The sequence below is a fragment of the Hipposideros armiger genome, unplaced genomic scaffold, assembly GCF_001890085.2.
Source record: "Hipposideros armiger isolate ML-2016 unplaced genomic scaffold, ASM189008v1 scaffold_11, whole genome shotgun sequence".
Classification (NCBI taxonomy): Eukaryota; Metazoa; Chordata; class Mammalia; order Chiroptera; family Hipposideridae; genus Hipposideros; species Hipposideros armiger.
The window spans coordinates 1,641,453-1,661,333 of record NW_017731361.1 but is presented as its reverse complement, the minus strand read 5'-3'; the positions used below and the strand labels follow the sequence as shown (position 1 = coordinate 1,661,333).

General features: G+C 40.9%; 1 protein-coding gene across 1 annotated transcript in view; it reads right to left on the bottom strand.

Annotated features, from left to right (window-relative positions):
* CTNNA1 (catenin alpha 1) overlaps positions 1-19,881 on the bottom strand; it is a 179,697-nt gene that overhangs the window by 113,632 nt on the left and 46,184 nt on the right. The window contains exons 4-7 of the mRNA XM_019661933.1: positions 16,333-16,499; positions 15,666-15,785; positions 6,920-7,189; positions 4,095-4,298 (exon numbers count right to left, since the gene is read on the bottom strand). Of these exons, the coding sequence (XP_019517478.1) occupies positions 4,095-4,298; positions 6,920-7,189; positions 15,666-15,785; positions 16,333-16,499 (761 nt within the window). The remainder of the gene's footprint in view (positions 1-4,094; positions 4,299-6,919; positions 7,190-15,665; positions 15,786-16,332; positions 16,500-19,881) is intronic.

Sequence of the window (19,881 nt, the reverse complement as noted above, 5' to 3'; positions counted from 1 at the left end):
AGTCAGACTGAAGAACAACAACTTGGCTGGTTCCCCTCCCCAATTCCCCAACACTGTTCCCCTCCCCCAATTTTTTTTAAAAAAGTTTAAACTATTTTAAAATTTAAAAAACACTGCATAGGTGGGAAAAAAAAACTGGAACTACATATCCCTAAATGTTAACAGTAATGGTGGTTCAGTCATTTGATACACATGTATGTTCAATTATGAAAAAATAAACGAAGTGGCAATAACTCTTTTCAAATTCAATTACATTTCCTTTTAATGTCAATCCATTTACTTTTAAACCATTCTAAGGTGACCATACCCATCCAAGTTGTTTTTCTTCCTCTAGAACCCTCACAGGCAGAGTAATGGTAGGCAGGAACAAATTAAACTTAACCACAATAACCACATTTCATTTCAAGGAAACCTGAGAGTCATTTGTGGAACTACAAAGATCCACTGAATGGTTAAACCTCTATTGTCATGCATCTGAGGCATTTCCAAGTTAAGTAAGTAGGGGTCAAATACATTATGTTTAACATCAATACCTCTTAGAGCATCCTAAAGTAAGTTAGCAATAGAGTCAAGGCTACCCTCCAAATCTTCAAACCGCAATTCAAGCAGGAACATTAAGGCTGCTGGACTCCTAGCCCTTGGAGCCTTTAAAAGGGAATTTGGCCCTCACCGGATGAATTAAATTTAACTGCACTCTAATCTATAATATCATTTTCACTCACTGTTTATTTCAGAGTACTTGGTTTAATTTTTTCTACAAAAATTCACCTGCGTATCGAAAGATCTACAGGAATAGAGGTAAACCATCCATGGCCTCCTCTCCCAAAACCTTCTAGAGTGTAAGGCCAATAAAGGCAAGAATCTTTGTTTTTTCACTAATGTATCCTTAGCACTATGAATATCCAAAATTGTTCATTTTGTTCATTCTCCCAAGTCAGCATGAGTTCACTAAGCAAGCACTAACTGAGTACCTCTTCTGGCATTATACTAGACTCTGGAAGAATATTTTTAAAATAGTTCCCATCTTTCAAACACTTAAAACTTAGTTGCAGGGGCCGGCCGAGTGGCGCGATGGTTAAGAACTCACTTGGGATGCCAGAGGGCCCCGGTTCGGATCCCACATATGAGGGCCAGTGACACTGCCCTCTACAGCTGAGATGCTGAACAACAGCTCAACCTGGAGCTGGGCTGCCGTGAGTCGCTGGTGACGGCGTAGGCTGCAGCCCATGTGGCAGTGGGTTGCCATGGGCTACCGTGTGTAGCCAGCAGCCAGCGTGAGCGGCCAGCAGCCGCAGTGAGCAGCCGTCCAGAAGCCGGCGACTGATCTGCCTCGCCCAGGAAGAGCGCAATGATGGTGCCAACTTGGGCCAGTGAAGCAACATCCTCCACAACTAGACTGAAGAACAAAACTACAGCAACTTGTCTGTTCCCCTTCCCCAATCTCCCAGCGCTGTTCCCATCCCCCCAATTCCCCAATAAAAACTTAAAAAAAAAAAAAAAACTTAGTTGCAGAAGTTACATGGATAAAGGAAATACAGTTAAGCAACAATTCGAGGAAGTAAACAATTAGGTGCAAAACTTTAAGCAGCAAAGAAATAATGTAAAATTTGGTCTTCAGCAAAGAAATGGGGGGCGGTGGGCCGGCCAACTGGCGCGTTGGTTAAGAGTTGGCTTGGGACGCCGGCTGTGAGCAGCAGGGCCAGGTTCGGATCCCACATGACGGCTAGTGACACTGCACCCTCTACAGATAAAATGGTGAACAACAGCTCGCCCTGGAGCTGGGCTGCTGTGAGTCGCCAGTGACGGCATAGGCTGCAGCCCCTGCTGCAGTGGGCTGCCATAAGCTACCGTGTGTGGCTGGCAGCCAGCGTGAGCTGCCATGAGCCGCCATCCAGAGGCCGGCGACAGATCTGCCTCACCCAGGAAGAGCGCAATGATAATACCAACATGGACCAGTGAAGCTATGTCCTCCACAACTAGACTGAAGAACAAAAAGGACAAACAAAAAAAAAGCAACTTGTCGTTCCCCTCCTCCAATTCCCCAATAAAATCTTTAAATAAAAAAATAAAATCAACCTAAAGAATATAAAATAAATCCTCCATAATGTCCTCTCAGGATTCCCAACAAGAAATAATCTCATCCTCCTTGCAATTTTAGCTGTATCTAGAACAACATTCCCCATAAATGCCCTATAGAGACCTTGTCTGTTTTGGAGGGAGGAAATCAGTGCCTCATTCCTTTCTCACAGGGCCCAGCAGACTAGTTTGCATGTGACACATAATATGAACTGAGTGACAGGCAGACACCACCAGTTAAGTTCTGATTGTCACTAGAGGTTCTAAATGATTTTGATGCTTCATAAATAAGAAAAAATATACCCCCAGTTGCTTTTGCTTCTTGCAGACCCTTTCACGGTTCCAAGCTTTCAAATGTGCTTCATTGCCCTCCCCCTTTATCCTCACTCCATCACTTTCTGACAGGACCTAGCCTGCTCACTGTTACATGAGTGAATAGAGAAAACTAAATATTTGTATCTTTAGGAGAAACATGCGTGGACACCATCTTCTAAACCTCAAGATAATTTCTTTCAAAACCCCCACCATCATCCTTAAATTTCAGCCAAACATCAACTATGGTTCTAGTTTTCACTTACAAAATAAAATGCTATGTAAGAGTGTTGCTATAGTCTCCATGTCTTCCGTATAAATTACTGTTTCCCACCTTACTTACATTCACGGCACAAGCAGAAAGCACTATTGGTCTGATGCTCTAGGGAGAAACCAGGAGGGTACGCAAGACCAGGGATGATTAGCCTGAAATCTGACCAACCCCATGACTCAAGGGGTATCTTGTAGACTGGTTAGGACGCTCTAGTGTGGAGCACTGAGAACAGATTTACCACATGCTCTTCCCCACCGAAGGCTGTTTTAAAGAGTTTCCTAATCATAACAGCACTGACACCTTGGCACCACTTCAGCACTACACACGATGGCAGATGACTGAGCTACATACGCACCAGGGAGTCCTCTGTTTACCTGTATAAAGCTCCAACACTGAGAGCCAGTCTTCAAATTATCCATTTTTTACATTTTCTGATTTTCAAGCTTAGATATGGGTTTTTAAATGTGTCCTACATTTTCACTGTGACTTATCAACCACTTTTTCCATTTGATTTAACTAAGCCTCTAATCTCATTTTTGTGAAGTAGACTGAATACAATCAAAACATGGCAATGGCTTAAGAAAATTCAGTATGCTCCACTAATTTCACAATATGGTAAAAACAAGATAAACACAGGAAAGCATTCATTTTTACCCCAGGAATTCCATCATGACTCACTATTATCTGTTCATTTATACAGGCATCTAAGTAAACAAAGAAGGTGTATGGCAAATGAACAAATGAGAAAGTACCAAGATCTTTTCCTGAAAAGTATTAAATAGTCAAAAATCACTAGTGAAAACCAATTTGTATTGTCCTCCTTCCCTTTAAAATGATTTTATGTAATTTTTTTATTTCACTTATTCCTTCTTTGCCACAGGAAAATATTGGGTACAAGGTCTAAATAACAGTAACCCTACATCAGCAATAACTGGAATGGAAGAGGAAGTATAAGAGAAAGAAAAAGGAAGGTAATGACAACAAAGAAAAAAATCAACAAGTACAGTATTTTCTATGGCAAAATAACAGGTGTCAAATTTCATTGGTTTTTTAAACAAAAACCTTAAAAATTCAAAAACACTATTCAGCCTGCCTAATACAGCTCTACTTGGAAATTACGTGCTCTTACAACATTCTATATGGTTCATGAAAAAAATTTCACCAACTATATATGTATACTTTTTTTTCAACATTCTGTTTTGTTCAAAATTAAATGGCTACCTAGATGTGGAAACAGAATTTTAGGCATATGGCTAAAAGTTGAGGTAGAAAGGGGCACATACAAAACCATTTATCTATTTCTTGAAAATGTTGCCCCACCCAAAGAGTCAAGAAGCCAGGAACATATTTGACAGTCACAGTTAAAACATCTCAGATCCAAGCTCTGTTTTGGGAAACTCCTCTTACTTCAAAGAAAAGCTCTTATACTCACATTGCCCATGTACTCCGAGAGCAGGTCCTGCAGGGCCTGGCGGACGGCATTACACTCCGCCACGATTCTCTCACGCCGGTCATCGCGCGTGCAGGACGAGTCAGCCATCAGCGCAGCCCCGCTAATGATGCTTTCCAGGCGCTCCTCCAGGGAAGGCCTAAAGCGCTCCTCACTGAAGCTCAAGGGGTCCACAATGATTTGTTTCTGCAGAGGAAGCATTATTGAATGTTAGTACTAATCTCTATTCCCTCCATTATTAGAAAAGGTGAGGCAAGTGTTGATTAAAAACATCAAGATTTAACACAAAAATTCCGGTGCCTTAGAGAAAGTTATACTCCTTGGCAGATGAGGAGGCTAACCCACACAAGTTGGTTTATGGTGGATCACTTGTCAAAGAAGGCACTTGAAGCAGCTGAATGGGGTCTGGATAAATGCAAACACAAATACGTCAGCATAAAAATCATGTTCAAACGACTTAATCTAAACATCTAAAGGACAGCCTATACAGTATTAGTAAGGATAAATAAGTTAGCTCTCTTTTTCTTTTCTAGGAGTATAATATTGCTACATGACACTAGCAGAACTGTTTCACCACACAAAAAAATTAATAAAAAACAAAATACTGACTTCTGTACTCAAAGTTTCAGAAAGGAATGTGTTTATCACAATTTAAACCTATTTTCCTTACCTTACACATCTCATCAAATTTTATGAGCAAATCAGTCTCAAATTTATCCTGTTAAGTCTAAATTTGAGCCTTTCTTTGCTCAAAGACCTCCAGGTATTCTGTAAGTGATGTTAGCAATCTGTCCTAACAGTTTTATCTGTGATATAACTGCCCCAATAAGAATAAATCCTTCCTATGTCTCCCCTTCATTCCCCTGATGCCACTTAAATCCAGCTTTACCAGTGATAAGTGAGGTCAAGTCACAAGTAAGCTATAGGTAAAAGGTCAACATCAGCAGCCCCAGGACAGCAGCTATTGGCCTCCTTCCAACTTCTCCACTTGATACAATTTATCCTTAACACTGGTAAATGTCTGTGCAAGTATTTTGCCTTTAATTTTCCTTTATGGAGAAGATGTTCTTATTGATTTCAACTTAAATGCCAAGGTTTTTCTTTTAAAAGCTTGCCCTTCTCCAATAAGTATATATTTCTTCTTTCCCTTCCAAAGAAACGTCAGTTTCAAAATTTAACATGCAATACCTTGAGTTTGTTATTAACCTACATTTTAGCTCATCATTTTTTTTTTAACCAGGTTAAGTTATTGCATGATACACTGAATGCACAATGTGTTCTGACTAACAGGAATCAGGAATGAATGGTCACCAAGTTTTAATAGAGTAATAGAGCTGTAACCTACCTGCGATTATTTAGTCCAATTCCCTCATTTATGAATTAAGTGGCCTCTGATAAATATTACTCAACTTAGGACAAAATGTAACCCTTATTGCTTTGAAAGAGGCCAATACCTAATACTGCCAAATTTGGGGGGGAGGAGGGGACAACAGTGCAAATAAATTGTAAGATGCATCACAAGAGTTTGCTATAAAGTCATGTAATGTTTAAGGTTGCAGAGTAAAAATTCAGCTCTAACTCCATGGGCTTTAGGCCTAACACTGTTTATGATTTATGAAAAGTCTTACATCAGCCATGCATATCCACAAGGATCCATTACCCAAGCCAAAGTAAAGAGGTGAGATAGGAAATAAAAGGTAAAGGCAAGGAAAAACTGTTAAAAACAAAATGCCCTCCATTATACTGATTCTTTACTTCAAAGCATTCTTCTTATGAGAAGATGCTCACCACCTGGAAAGCAATTTTCCCTTATGTTAGTTAAAAATTAATCCAACAATTGGTTTAAAAAAAAAAAAAGCTTAAAAAAAAATCTTAAACTGCTGCCACCTACTGGAAGCCATGAGGCATTGTGGGTAAAAATTTTAAAATGCAAAGCCCACCCAAAAAATTAAGATTAGCTACACAGGACAGTATGTACACGAAATGTATAGGCATCATCTATAAAAGGTAATTATATGGCATTTTGCTAAGAAAGTATTTCAATCCCAAATTTGCTTCTCTTGATTAAATTTAGTCTATTATTACAATTTAGTTGTTGAGAAGAAAAGTCTATTTTAGGCAGACAAGTTAAGAGTATGATGGCACTTCTGATGATGGCACTTCTGATGCAGTCACTTAGGATGTGTCTGCATCTCCCACTAGACCAGTGGTTCTCAACCTGTGGATTGCAACCCCTTTGGGGGTCAAACGACCCTTTCACAGGGGTCGCCTAAGACCATCAGGAAAACAAAAAGACATTTACATTACGATTCATAACAGTAGCAAAATTACAGTTATAGAGTAGCAACAAAAATAATTTTATGGTTGGTGGTCACCACAACATGAGGAACTGTATTAAGGAGTCGCGGCATTAGGAAGGTTGAGAACCGCTGCACTAGACTGTGAGCCCCTGGAGGGCAGATCCTACATGCACTTTGCCTCTGTATCTCTCAGTTTCATATCTGCCAGGAGATTAAAATCTTGGTTGAAATGAACTAAACTCATAATATACTCAATAAAGAATGACCTCATAGGAAACACAAGTTGCATAAAAGAATTCAGAAATTTAACACAAACTAAAAAAAGAAAGGATAAATGCTTTCAGCCAAGTCAAGTAGACTGATGATTCATAAAATTTCTTTCAACTTAGATTGCAAATCTAAGTAGAAATTGGGCTTTCATCAGAAACCTTGATCACAGTTCCCCAGGAATCTATTAACTTTGGGGGATGGTCAAGAGCCTCAAGTTCCCTTCCAAGCTTAACTTACATCAAAGTTATTGAGCGCATACGCCAGCTCTCCTCCGCCGCCGCCCTGGTGCTGAGAGGCATCATCGGAAGCCGTGGCCTGGGCTGCATTGGAAATGCCTGTGACTGCCTGCTGCAGCTGCTTGTATATCAGGTCTCGGTTGGCCTTATAGGCTGCAACATCAGGGTGCTGCAGGCATGCCTGGGACGCTGTGTAGAGGATCGGCACATTTTTCTGCAGGATTCCTCTGGCTGCAGCCATCTGATCACGATGGCCCCCATCTTTCAGTTCCTACAAGAATGAAACAAGAAATTGAAACAGTCTTTATATAGGTTCTACTCACATAAAAATTTGTCAGTAAATACTGAAAAGTAAGACTTTCTACTAATTAGACACAGTATTTTCATTAAGTCTGGCTTAGAAGTTCATTACAAAGGAGGCAGTAGGGCTTAGTTAGGTAAGAGTTCAAACTTTTCCAAACCACAGACCTGAATTTCAATCTCTACTTCTACTTTTTCCTGACTACTGTGATCTTATTTTAACTCTCCATGGTCAGTTTCACCTTCTGTAAAACAGAAACAATAATAGTACCTCTCCTCTAATTGTCTTGAGAAATAAATGAGATAACACATGTAAAGCACCTAGCACAGCACTAAATAAAAAGCAAAACATACAACTGACTAGCATCTTGATTACAACTATATGAAGATGTACGTACCTACTGCAACCAAAACAGAAAAATCATTAAGAGATACATTTAAACAGATTTGTTATGCAGATTTCTTTTTCATTAAGTTGTAAAAATTCATTACAAGAGTTTATTTTGGGGGGGTGGAATAAGAGTTTTGTGAAATTCAGAATGGGATACCAAAGGTGTACACAAACTATGCAATCCAGCCAGGTAAGGATGTGGCAGGTTGTTCTCCCAAGGACATAACACCTGCCCTCCCCTCCCACATCCCAAAGACCACCTTAGGACACAGGTCTTTAGGCACAAAGCTGAGGCTCCTGTGCTCCACGACTTAAACCACAAAGTGTGTGTTTCACAGTAATACTCTACGTACACATGGTCTTAAGTAAAACTCAATTTTCAGTTTCTTCTACCCCATAATTATAATCCACAGTTAAAAGGATTTGAGGTTCTGGGCATGGTTTCCACTACTAGCATATACTTCATAGACCAGGTGAATATACTAAGTGACAAATAAGTGATACCAACAATAAGCAAGATAGGAAGGGGCTACTTCTGGTATCCCAGTGCTACTGAAATTACTCAAAGGAAAAAACAAAAAACTAAGTCTTTAGTAAATATGGATCAAAAAGTCTTTAGTAAATGTGGATGGCCACCACAGAAGAGAAACATAAATGATAACCCTAACTGACCATCAGAGCTGTTACAACTCTATTTAATGTATGACCATAGAATTTCAACGTTAAGGTCACCAACTGAATACTAGAGTGCAAATTTCAATGTTTTAAAACTGAGTACTGGGTCGGCCGAGTGGCGTATTGGTTAAGAGCTGGCTTGGGACACCAACTCTGAGCAGCAGGGCCTCAGTTCGGATCTCACATGAGGGCCAGTGATGCTGCGCCCTCTACAGCTAAGATGGTGAACAACAGCTCGACCTGGAGCTGGGCTNACCTGGAGCTGGGCTGCCGTGAGTCGCCGGCGACGGTGTAGGCTGCAGTCCCTGTGGCAGTGGATTGCCATGGGCTACCGTGTGTGGCCAGCAGCCAGCGTGAGGGGCTGGCAGCTAGCGTGAGCTGCCAAGAGCTGCCGTGAGTGGCCAGCAACCAATCTGCCTCACCCGGGAAGAGCACAATGATGGTGCCAACTTGGTCCAGTGAAGCAATGTCCTCCATAACTAGACTGAAGAACCAAAGGACAGCAACTTGTCTGTTCCCCTTCCCCGATTCCCCAGTGCTGTTCCCCTCCCCCAATTCCCCAATAAAATCTTTTGAAAAAAAAAGTATTATGTGTGTAAACATGTAAGAGAAACCTGACTAACTTAGAAAGGTCAAAGTCAATTATTCAAAGACTGACTTAGCTATTTAATGGCTCATCTTTCTAGATGAGCTCCTAATTAAGCATCAGGGACACCAAACTGGCTTCCTTTTACTGAAACTTCATTTAACTATACATTTTAGGTTTGCATCTTTATTCAAACAGCTTTCTTTTCTTTTTTCTGTTTTTTTTTTTAAGCTGAGCCATCCTGCCGCCTATTGGCAGCTCAGTGGCTGCTCAGCTCGGGCCAGGAATCGAACCACTGTTGCTCAGAGCTTGCACTCTTGAGCGAGCTCTTAACCAACTGAGCCATTCGGCTGGCCCATGACAGCTTTCTTTTCCTCCTAGAATTCTTTTCTCATTTAGAATCTGAATTTGTGAGTAATATCTCACAGCACTCCAACTGCCCTGTAGCACAGTACATTAGGCTAAATATTCAGAAACAGGACCCTATGGACTTAAGAGAATCTGTGATCATTTCAAGACTCACACTATGACAGGGGCTGAGACTAACCATTATGCCTAAGCACAAGTTCTGGGTAGCAATTCCTAAATGTGTTGCCCTCACCACAACCTTACGGGCTTTAAGTCTTCTAGGGAGACATTTGCCTTTAAACACTTGTATTCTTTTGTTTTATAAAATGCTTTGCAATCCACTTTGGCATTCTTCCTAAGTATCTATAACCTCGATCAGTATAGCCTCTTACAAATATTACCAAAGACCCTTGTGGTCACCTAATATTAATAATGTCAGAATTACTATTCAATACCTGACTTTCCTACAGCCACTATCAGGCCTGGTATGATAAATTCTACCTTTCCAAAGACTACAGTGGGTTAAATATGCAGAAACAGGGCCCCATGGACATAGAGAATTAATAATTATCTCAAAACTCAAACTAGGACACAGGGCTAGGGATTGACCATTACGCTAAACAGCTGGGGCACATGTTCTGTGTGGCACTTTTAAATGTCTTGCCCTCACCACAGTGTATCTCTGACGGACTCCTATTTACTAAGTATTGGGGAATATATTTTAATCTATAATAAAAGTAACAGCTAGTTGTCATAATGCGTCCTAACTGCTAAAGTGTTCTATTTTCTCTCTTTCGAACTGCTTTTGTCATAGCACAAGGACACTATATTTTGTTAAGTACAGGTAAGAAAATGGACAATATCAGAAGGCAGCACTATTTACTATAAGAATAATGATCAGAGCCGGCCGAGTGGGTCAGTTGGTTAAGAGCTCGCTCAAGAGTGCAAGCTCTGAGCAACAGGGTTGCCAGTTCGATTCCCGGCCTGAGCTGAGCTGCCACTGAGCTGCCAAAAGGTGGCAGGATGACTCAGATTTAAAAAAAAAGAATAATTATCAATCCTAAGCATTCTTTTCAATATATATAGTGTGGGATGGCCAAGTGGAGTGTTGGTTAAGAGCTGGCTTGGAATGTCAGCTCAGAGCAGCAAGGCCCTGGTACGGATCCCACATTAGGACCAGTGATGCTGCGCCCTCTACAGCTAAGATGGTGAACAACAGCTCGACCTGGAGCTGGGCTGCCATGAGTCGCCAACAACAGCGTAGGCTGCAGCCCCTGCTGCAGTGGGCTGCCCTAAATCTACCGTGAGTGGCAGGCAGCCAGCATGAGCTGCCAAGAGCTGCTGTGAGTGGCTGTCCAATGGCCAGCGACCAATCTGTCTCACCCAGAAGAGCACAATGAGAATACCAACATGGGCCAGTGAAGCAACATCCTCCACAACTAGACTGAAGAACCAAAGGACAGCAACTTTTCTGTTCCCCTCCCCAATTCCCCAATTAAAAAATAAATTAATTTTAAAAATAAATAAAAAGATATATAGTGCTTATAAGTAATCCAGATTAGTGAAAAAGGTGACCTATTAAGCCATATAATAGATTGCTTATGAAATTAGAGTGCCTTGGTCTATACTTTAGTCTTCATGATTCTTCAATTTCACCAATCCAGTTATGTTTCAGGCAGACTCAGGAATAAACAGAAAACATAAGGAGGAAATGACTGTTTTCAATGTAATTTGAACTAACTGTCACATGCAGTGACCAAGAAACACAAGCTAACTTCTAACCAACCTATAACACTCTCTCTTATCAAGAGCTGGAAATTCAAGTCAAAGTTTCCTCTCATTTCCCTCTTATTATAAAATTGTAGCCATAGATACATTCCATTAGATGTCTTCTCTTGGAACTCAAATGACTATAACGAAGTAGTCTATGGTCAAACCCAGCCAGACCAGGTTATTTACACATAACACACTGGCAGAATTATCCATTATCAATGTGACTGGTTCAGGTTTTCAGGAAAATAAGAGTTCACAGACTAGGTAAGAAGAATTACAATTTTACAAAATATCTCAACAAGCTCTATGCACCCGGTGGGTGAAACGTAAACACCAAAGTTTCCATTTCTACATATGAGGGAGCCAGAGGTGACAGCATGAGGCGGAAGTAGTCCTCCTCACAGGAACCACCAGTGGCCATCTTAACCTCTCTCATCTGAAGTGTTACCCTTATCATCAAAGACGAGCCTGCAGCTTAATGGAAATTCAACACTTCTACTCAGCAAATAATATGCTAGCCCACGAAAGTAACGGATTAGGGCCACACTCAGAATTCCATTCCTGATGGATGTGTAGTACAGCAAAGTGGCTTATTCACTCGTTCATTAAATAAATAGTTATTGAACACTACTATATCCAGGCAATGTTCTAAGCACTAGGGGTTACAGTAGCAATTTAAAAAGACAAAATCCCTGTCCTCTGGAGCCAGACAGCATAGGTTGAAAACCTCATTCTACCACTTATTAGAATGACCTTCCCGAATTATTTAACCTCTCTGTGCTATATAGAAATTAGGACCTGATCAAGTATAATATCTACCTTATACTATTTTGTGAGGATTAAATGAGTTTGTGTTTATAACAGGCTTATAACAGTGTTTAGCATATAGTAAATGCCTTTTTAGAGTTAGTCATTATTTTCAGCAACATCCTCACCACCACACCATGTCCCAGAAAAACCTTAAGAACAAAGAGGTAAATTCCAGAAAGCCTATGGACCTTATGGGGGTTTAGCATTTCCTCAATAGGTGGCTGCTACTTAAATGATACAAGGGAGGCTAAGGGAGTCAGTATACACACTGAACCCAAATACTGCTCTGGAGGAAATACCCCTTTTCTGGACTAGGGCTGCCTGCAAAGATAAGGGGCTCAATGAGGTAAATTATTACATACCATGCTTGGGGAAAGAAGAAAAAGCCAAAGGGGAAAACAGTACAGGGGGCTAAGCACACAGTGGAAGAGGAATTCTTCCAGAAAACACACGGTGTGGAAAAACATGACCAGTTACTGAAGGCCAGTGGGCAATACCCAAAAGGCAGAATGAAGTTACCACTAGGCTGGGACCTTAGGATAAAACGAGCAGCAGTCTAATTCCCACGAAAAGTACTATTTATAGAAATACACACCAAGGCCCAGGTCCCATAAAGGGCCATTTTATGAACAGGAGGCACACAGGAGTCCACAGCCAGCCTGCTCAATGGATTCTTCTGTAAGAGGCTAATGCTCAAGGTTAAAGAATTAGGCCCAAGGAAAACGATAAATGACAATGAAATACTACAAACCCAATACGAACTTTAAAATGGAAACATGAGGCCGGCCGAGTGGCGCATTGGTTAAGAGCTGGCTTGGGACACCAGAGGGCCCTGGTTCGGATCCCACATATGAGGGCCAGTGACACTGTCCTCTACAGCTAAGATGCTGAACAACAGCTCAACCTGGAGCTGGGCTGCCATGAGTCGATGGCGGTGGCAGGTGGGTTGCCATGGACTACTGAGTGTAGCCAACAGCCAGCGTGAGTGGCCAGCAGCCACTGCGAGCGGCCATCCAGAAGCTGGTGAATGATCTGCCTCGCCCGGGAAGAGCGCAATGATGGTGCCAACTTGGGCCAGTGAAGCAATGTCCTCCACAACTAGACTGAAGAACAAAAGGATAGCAATTTGTCTGTTCCCTTCCCCCAATTCCCCAATAAAAAATCTTTTAAAAAAAAAGGAAACATGTATCACTCAAAGATACCAGCAGTAAATAGTAAAATCAAATTGGGTGATTCAAAAGTGGTTTAGGGACTATACTACAAAGATATGAGCAAAATACAGGGAAACCACAAGGTTGTTAGGGCACTTGGGCCTGAAGAGACGAGAGGAGGCAGCAGTTACCAGACTCCAGGGAGCAAGGTGTGTGGAGACTGCCAGCCAACAGAGCCTGCGACTTTTAACCACACAGGGCAACCAGCAAGGCAGGAGCCAGTAGAATAAAATCCCAGCATCACCCTCCCAAATCCTCTGGTCTCCTGATGGTTCTCCCACTGGCCAACACAACCAAGAGTCAGAGGTCAAAGGAGCCCCTGGGTGCCATCCCGACAGGTCAGGGTCCTGGGCAGAAAGCAGGGTGAACAAGGGCAGAGAACAGATATGGAGAGGCAAAGTGAAGATCATCCGGCATGTTAACTAGTTACTTCAAGATTTTTATGACATCTTATTTCAAAAATGTTTAAAATTGACTCCTTTTCTTTTTTAATACATCAGAGATTATGTTAACTTTTCACAGCTTCAGGGCACACAGAATTAAAATTCAGGAAGCATTTCCAGTAAATTTCTCCAGTAGCATACAACATTCTGGACTATTATTATGTTTTATTTCAAGAACATCATCAATTTATTTATTCCACCATATTACAGAGATATGCAATAGTGTCCGTCTAAATGTTGTCACTTTCCTCAAATAATATTAAGTCTCCATAAACCAAAATCTGAATAGGTTTTAAGACATTGGGACTATTCACCCAACTTTATTTTTTTTAATAGAACTAACATAAATTTCATGTATTTAAATGAGAATTTATATCAAGAGCATTAAGTAAAATAAATTGTGGACATACGTTGTCCATCTTGCCGTATTTATAGAACTACCATACTATTATTATACACAAGTTCTAAGGATCAGTCAATCCCAGCAAAAAGAAAAACTACTTGTGATTTATGTGATGGAGACATAAGCCAACACAAGGACAAATACTAAAAGCACACTGACCATACGCTGACTAAATTACTCACACAATACACCAAATCGAGCTATATGATTAGTGTAAAATTAAATACTGTAAATGTAAAACCAGGATCTCATTGTGCAGGTTCAGTCTGATCACATCTTATAGCTTGAAATATGAGCAGTAACTATTAACCAACTGCCCACTGCTGAGGGCCTACTTGGTGTCTGACACTATATTAAATACATGTATTATTTAATTTAATCCTGTCAACCCTGTGGGATAGTTTTTAGACTAATGTAAATATAACCAAATGAAAGTTACTAAAAAGTCTCCAAATCTGAGGCCATCATATATGGGACATTTACAGTACTGACCCCATTTTCCTCGTGCCTGTCAGAGCTCTTGTTGGGTGTTCCTGTCCTCAGGACCAAAAGGTAGGTCTTCATTACTGATTCAGACATAGGAGCTGCTTTCCTCTTACCAGTCATTAGTGAGGAACGGCCACATTACACAATCCCAATTTAGAGCAAATCTGTTAGGGGCTTCTGGATCGTCTGCTTAGAGACATATGGAAGAAACAGTCCTTTTTTCTCACTGGACATATTGATGTGTGCAAATGTCAAGCCTAGAGCTTCTGCAGCCATCCAGTGCCATGCACACTGAAGATGGTACAGTGCTGGGAAATGTCAAGAACCTGGATCCTTGATGATACCGCCAAGCCTTTAAATTTAACAACCCTGAAGTCAATAAACATAACCTGGGACTACTAATTAATTAAGAAAATAAATCCCCCATTGTTCAAGCAGTTTTGGAGCTGAGTTTTCTGTGAACTGCAGTATAAAATACCCCAACTGATAAAGGCATTGGCTAACAATAAAAATTCCTATTTTCAAGGCTTCCTAAAAGAATAAGAATTAAAAGCTTGATCAGGACTGGAAGCTGTAAGAAGTGAATGCTGATGTACACCTGCCCCTACAGAGCGTACATCTAACACACAGCATCCAACAGCAAGGGTACAGGGAAGACTGCAAAGGCCCTCAAAAGGAGAAAACACCTAGCAAAGCCTGGAAATAAGAACACTGATCCACATGCCACACAACACAAATACATAGCATTAGGGAAACTACTAAGAGTATTACTAAGAAAAAATTGACCCTTGAACAACGGAAGGTTTAGGGGCATAAATCCCCCTGCCCCAGTCAAAAATCTGCATATAACTACAGTTGGCCCTCCACATCCCTGGATTCCAAACCCATGGATCTAAAACATACTTAAAAAGTAACAAAATATGGGGAAAAGGGAGAGATACTTTCTGATACAGAATTCATTCCAATATGTTTTAACTAGTTTAAGGTTTTTAAAAACCTGAATTAAACTCCATCACCAACTCAAGTTAATCCTTGAAAGCGCTTAACAAAGGCCTATCACCTTTCCTACAGAATCACAAATTGCTGAGCTACTTAAAGGAGAAGTTTTACGAGATTTAAAATAGGACCATAACACGAATACAACTTAATTATAGCTTTATTAAAAACAATACTAAAAGGATACTTTTTAAATTAAATGTTTTAATAAACTATATTGGCAGAGGAAGATGCTGGTACCTTCAGAAAACTTAAGTAAAACGGATTTTTTCCCAGTAGGTAATAATATAAACAACTTTAATATGTCCCCAAATCATGACTGTACCTGTTGTCTTTTGGCTGCCATGATGTTCAGCTTATCCACTTCCGGTTTCAGGGCTTTATACTGTATTCCTAAGTCTTGTTCAGTGCCAGCATTCCTCAGTTTCAAGATACCATCTTCCACCTATTAAACATGCCCCCAAAAAGAAAAATTCTAAACAAGATAAGCCTGTATATAAAAAAGGCCTAGAATTTTTTATTCCTTTTAACAGCTACTCAGATAGCAATCCAAGCTCGCTTGAGTTTACAAGGCCCTCAAACATGTGAGCCGCTACTGCCACATGGGAGTTTGATGGGGGGTGGAAAGGACAGCCTTACTGACTTATATCTAAAGGATACAATTTAACATATCTTGGTTTCTCAACTCTAGAACTCTACTGATACAAGGAAATGTTTAATCACTAGTACTGCAAAAAAAAAAAAAAGGAAGGAGTCAAAACAAATACATTTACTACAAGTTCTTCATTAGAACCAAGACAACACAGGCTCACACTGAGCGAGCATGATGTACTCTTGGAACAGAATAAGCGGAAATTAAACAAAAACATTCCTGGTCCATTCAGGTAAACCAAGTTCAAAAGCACACCAAATCCTAAGGAATGCTGAACTAAGTATGGCCAGCAGCAGCCTCACTGTGATAGAACAAATTACAGACATAGGCCTGTACTTACAACTTTCAGCTGAACAAGTAATTTGTAGACATCTGCCATGTCAGCCAAAATAAGCAGCCGGGTAACAGCAGAGAGCAAAGCTCGAGCTGCCCGAACCATGTTGCCACGCTTCACAGAGGAGCAGGGATCATCTGCAAACTCTCCTGCAGCACTCTTCATCAAATCACCTGTTTCACAGAACAAAAAAACAAACAGCAGGAATGAGCCAAATAGCTGGTCCACATTAAAACATAATAAAAATAGTTCAAATTTTGTATATTTCATGCATAGAATTTAGTTTAAGGGTTTTATTTTTTGGTTTTTTTCTTTTGTTTTATAGTTGTTACTAAGAAAAGCACCCTCATATGTTGCTGGTGAAAGCACAATATCTGGAAAATGATTTGGCACTATATATCAAGAGACTTAAAAATACTTCTTTCCACTGATCTAATAATACTCCTTTCCAAAAAAGTGCATTATATGTATCCTAAGGAAAATAAATCCAAGACTTGAGGAGGAAAAAAAATGGATCTAATACAATCTACCCTCACCTCCACTGAATGATACAGAAATACAGGAACCGTTATGTAGGAGCACCACACTTCATTAACCATCCAGCTATCTAATGTGTACAGCTCGTACAGAAATGCGGTGGTATGTGAAAAGACAGAGTTCAATCACTGACTCATTCATTTTCCTCAGAGCAAAACACTGCCAACAGCTCAAGTGCTCAGACAATAAGCATCTAGTTAAGTAATCTATGGTATACCCTATAATTGACTGCTCTGCAAATATTAACATATGTATGAAAAAATGTGAAGGCTCATGATAAAACCTTAAGCAGAAAAAGAAATAAAAGATAAATGTATGTAATCTATGATTTAAAAAAAGGAAAAAGACTGGCATCAAAAGGCAAATAATAATTATACTAGGTTGTAATCTAACTCTATTATTCTGTACTTATAAAAACATTTTCTATAACAGGTATTATAGCCATAAGAAAGAAAATAAAGCTAAAAACATACATTTTACTATATTAGGAATATCCAGCTTATACCATCCTGAGTTCAACAATGCTAAGAATTTATTTATAACATTTCCTAGAAACTTGTACAATAACACAGTTTTTGTCATTTGTTTCAATTAATAATCATTTAAGGCTCTTCTGTCCTTTTCTTATAGCTGGAAGCAATGAGAGAGCCAGGGCTGTGTCTATTCCACCAGTTATACTGACAGTGCCTGTACCAGGACTATCTTTAGATTCTTGCAAAAGCATATACTCCCTCCCTTGGCTGAATGTGTCCACTTCAGATTAAAGCTTAAAGACCATTCATTCTCTCATCTCTTTCACAAATGCACAAGTGCATTCTCAAAAAGCCTAGCTACTTCCAAAGAGACCTACCAAATTTCTCCTATCAAATTTAGTTGCAGAATATGAGCTTGGGGTGACGGAGGGAGAGTTAAATTCACCCTCTGAGTCATGTATTAATTAGGCTTAGAAGCACCATATATACTAAAAGTAAAGACAAGCATATTTGTCAGGTCAGAAATAACTCACAATGAAGAATTTCATAGTTAAAAGTTTTTCCTGGGCCAGCCGAGTGGCGCGCTGGTTAAGAGCTGGCTTGGGACGCCACAGGGCCCCGGTTCGGATCCCACATATGAGGGCCAGTGACATTGCCATCTGCAGCTAAGATGCTGAACAACAGCTCAACCTGGAGCTGGGCTGCAGTGAGTTGTCGGCGATGGCGTAGGCTGCAGCCCCTGCTGCAGTGGGTTGCCATGGGCTACCGTGTGTAGCCAGCAGCCAGCGTAAGTGGCCAGCAGCCTCAGTGAGCGGCCGTCCAGAAGCCAGCAACTGATCTGCCTCGCCTGGGAAGAGCGCAATGATAGTGCCAACTTGGGCCAGAGAAGCCACGTCTTCCACAGCTAGACTGAAGAACAAAACGACAGCAACTTGTCTGTTCTCCTTCCCCCAATTCCCCAATAAAAATCTTTAAAAAAAGTTTTTCCTGTATGTAAGATACAGACATATGGCAATTATTATGTAGATACATAACATTAAAAATGCTATCTGACAGTACTTAAAAAGACAGAGCTCGTTCATTTATTTATTCAACAAATATCTGAGCACCCACTATATATTGAAGACTGTATTGGTGCCAGTGGTACAGTGCACAAGAAAGAGGCCATGTCTTCATGGAGCTCCATGGAGGAGGAAAGGCAGACAAGCAAACAATTAAAAGCTAATTAAGACAAGGCACCTGTACTCAAAGGGCTCACAAATTAGGGAATATTACAATGCAATCAGAATTACAATAGCCCTGTGGACAAGGTACTATGAGAAGATAATAGGAAAAGCTATTTACTCCTGGAAGAAGTTGTCTCAAAAGCCTTGCAGAAAAAGATATTTGCCTTAAACAATATTAATATTAAACAAGAGATAATGGCCTTATACAATAAAGAGAATCTCACCTATTTATTGAGCTTACTGCACACCAAAACAAACAAATCCACTGCCGACGATACAAAACTGAACAAGACTATCCCTGCTTTCAAATGGCTTATAATCTAGGAAGAGGAATGTGATCATACAGAAATCACGTGGCATTTTAACATACAAGCTACGAGAAAGGCACAAAGTACCACAGGGTTTCAAAGGAGGGCACACTAACGACCAGTTTGGGGAAGAAGAGAAATGCCAGCAAGTTCTAAGGAAGACATGATACTCTGAAATGGACTCTACCCTCGAAGCAAGGAAGGACTTTTGGCAGTAGAGTTAAGAGAGTCAGCGCCTCAGGACCGCCGAGTGGCGCGCTGGTTAAGAGTTGGCTTGGGACACCAGCTGTGAGCAGCAGGGCCCTGGTTCAGATCCCACATGCAGGCCACTGACGCTGCGCCCTGTACTGCTAAGATGGTGAACAACAGCTTGACCTGGAGCTGGGCTGCCGTGAGTCACCGGCTACGGCATAGGCTGCAGTGGGGCTGGCCGGCAGCTGGTGTGTGCTTTCGTGAGCCGCCGTGAGCGGCCATCCAATGGCCGGTGAGCGACTGCCTCACCTGGGAAGAACACAATGATAATACCAACATGGGCCAGTGAAGCGACGTCCTCCACAACTAGACTGAAGAACAAAAAGGGCAGCAACTGTCTGTTCCCCGTCCCCGATTCCCCAACACTGTTCCCTCCCCCAATTCCCCAAAATCTTTAAAAAAACTTATACATGAATGTTCACAGTAGCACTATTCACAACAGCTGAAATGTGGAAACCACCCAAACATCCACCAACAAATGAATGGATGAACAAGGTATAGTATTTGTACATATGGGAACCGTGCAAAGTGAGGACTGTCTGTATCTACCTCTCAGCACTGCCATGGAGATGAAGCCCAATGTCCAGCAGAGTGGTTAGAACGGGGCCCGTACTCCCATGTCATCTATTATCACGGTTGGAATTAAGATTCAGGGGGAGAGGGAGGCAAAAAGACACTAAGGACACATAACTGAAGAATGAAGGTTCTAGATCACAGACAGGAACACCCATAATCAGGACCACAGGAGGAAGTGAGAGC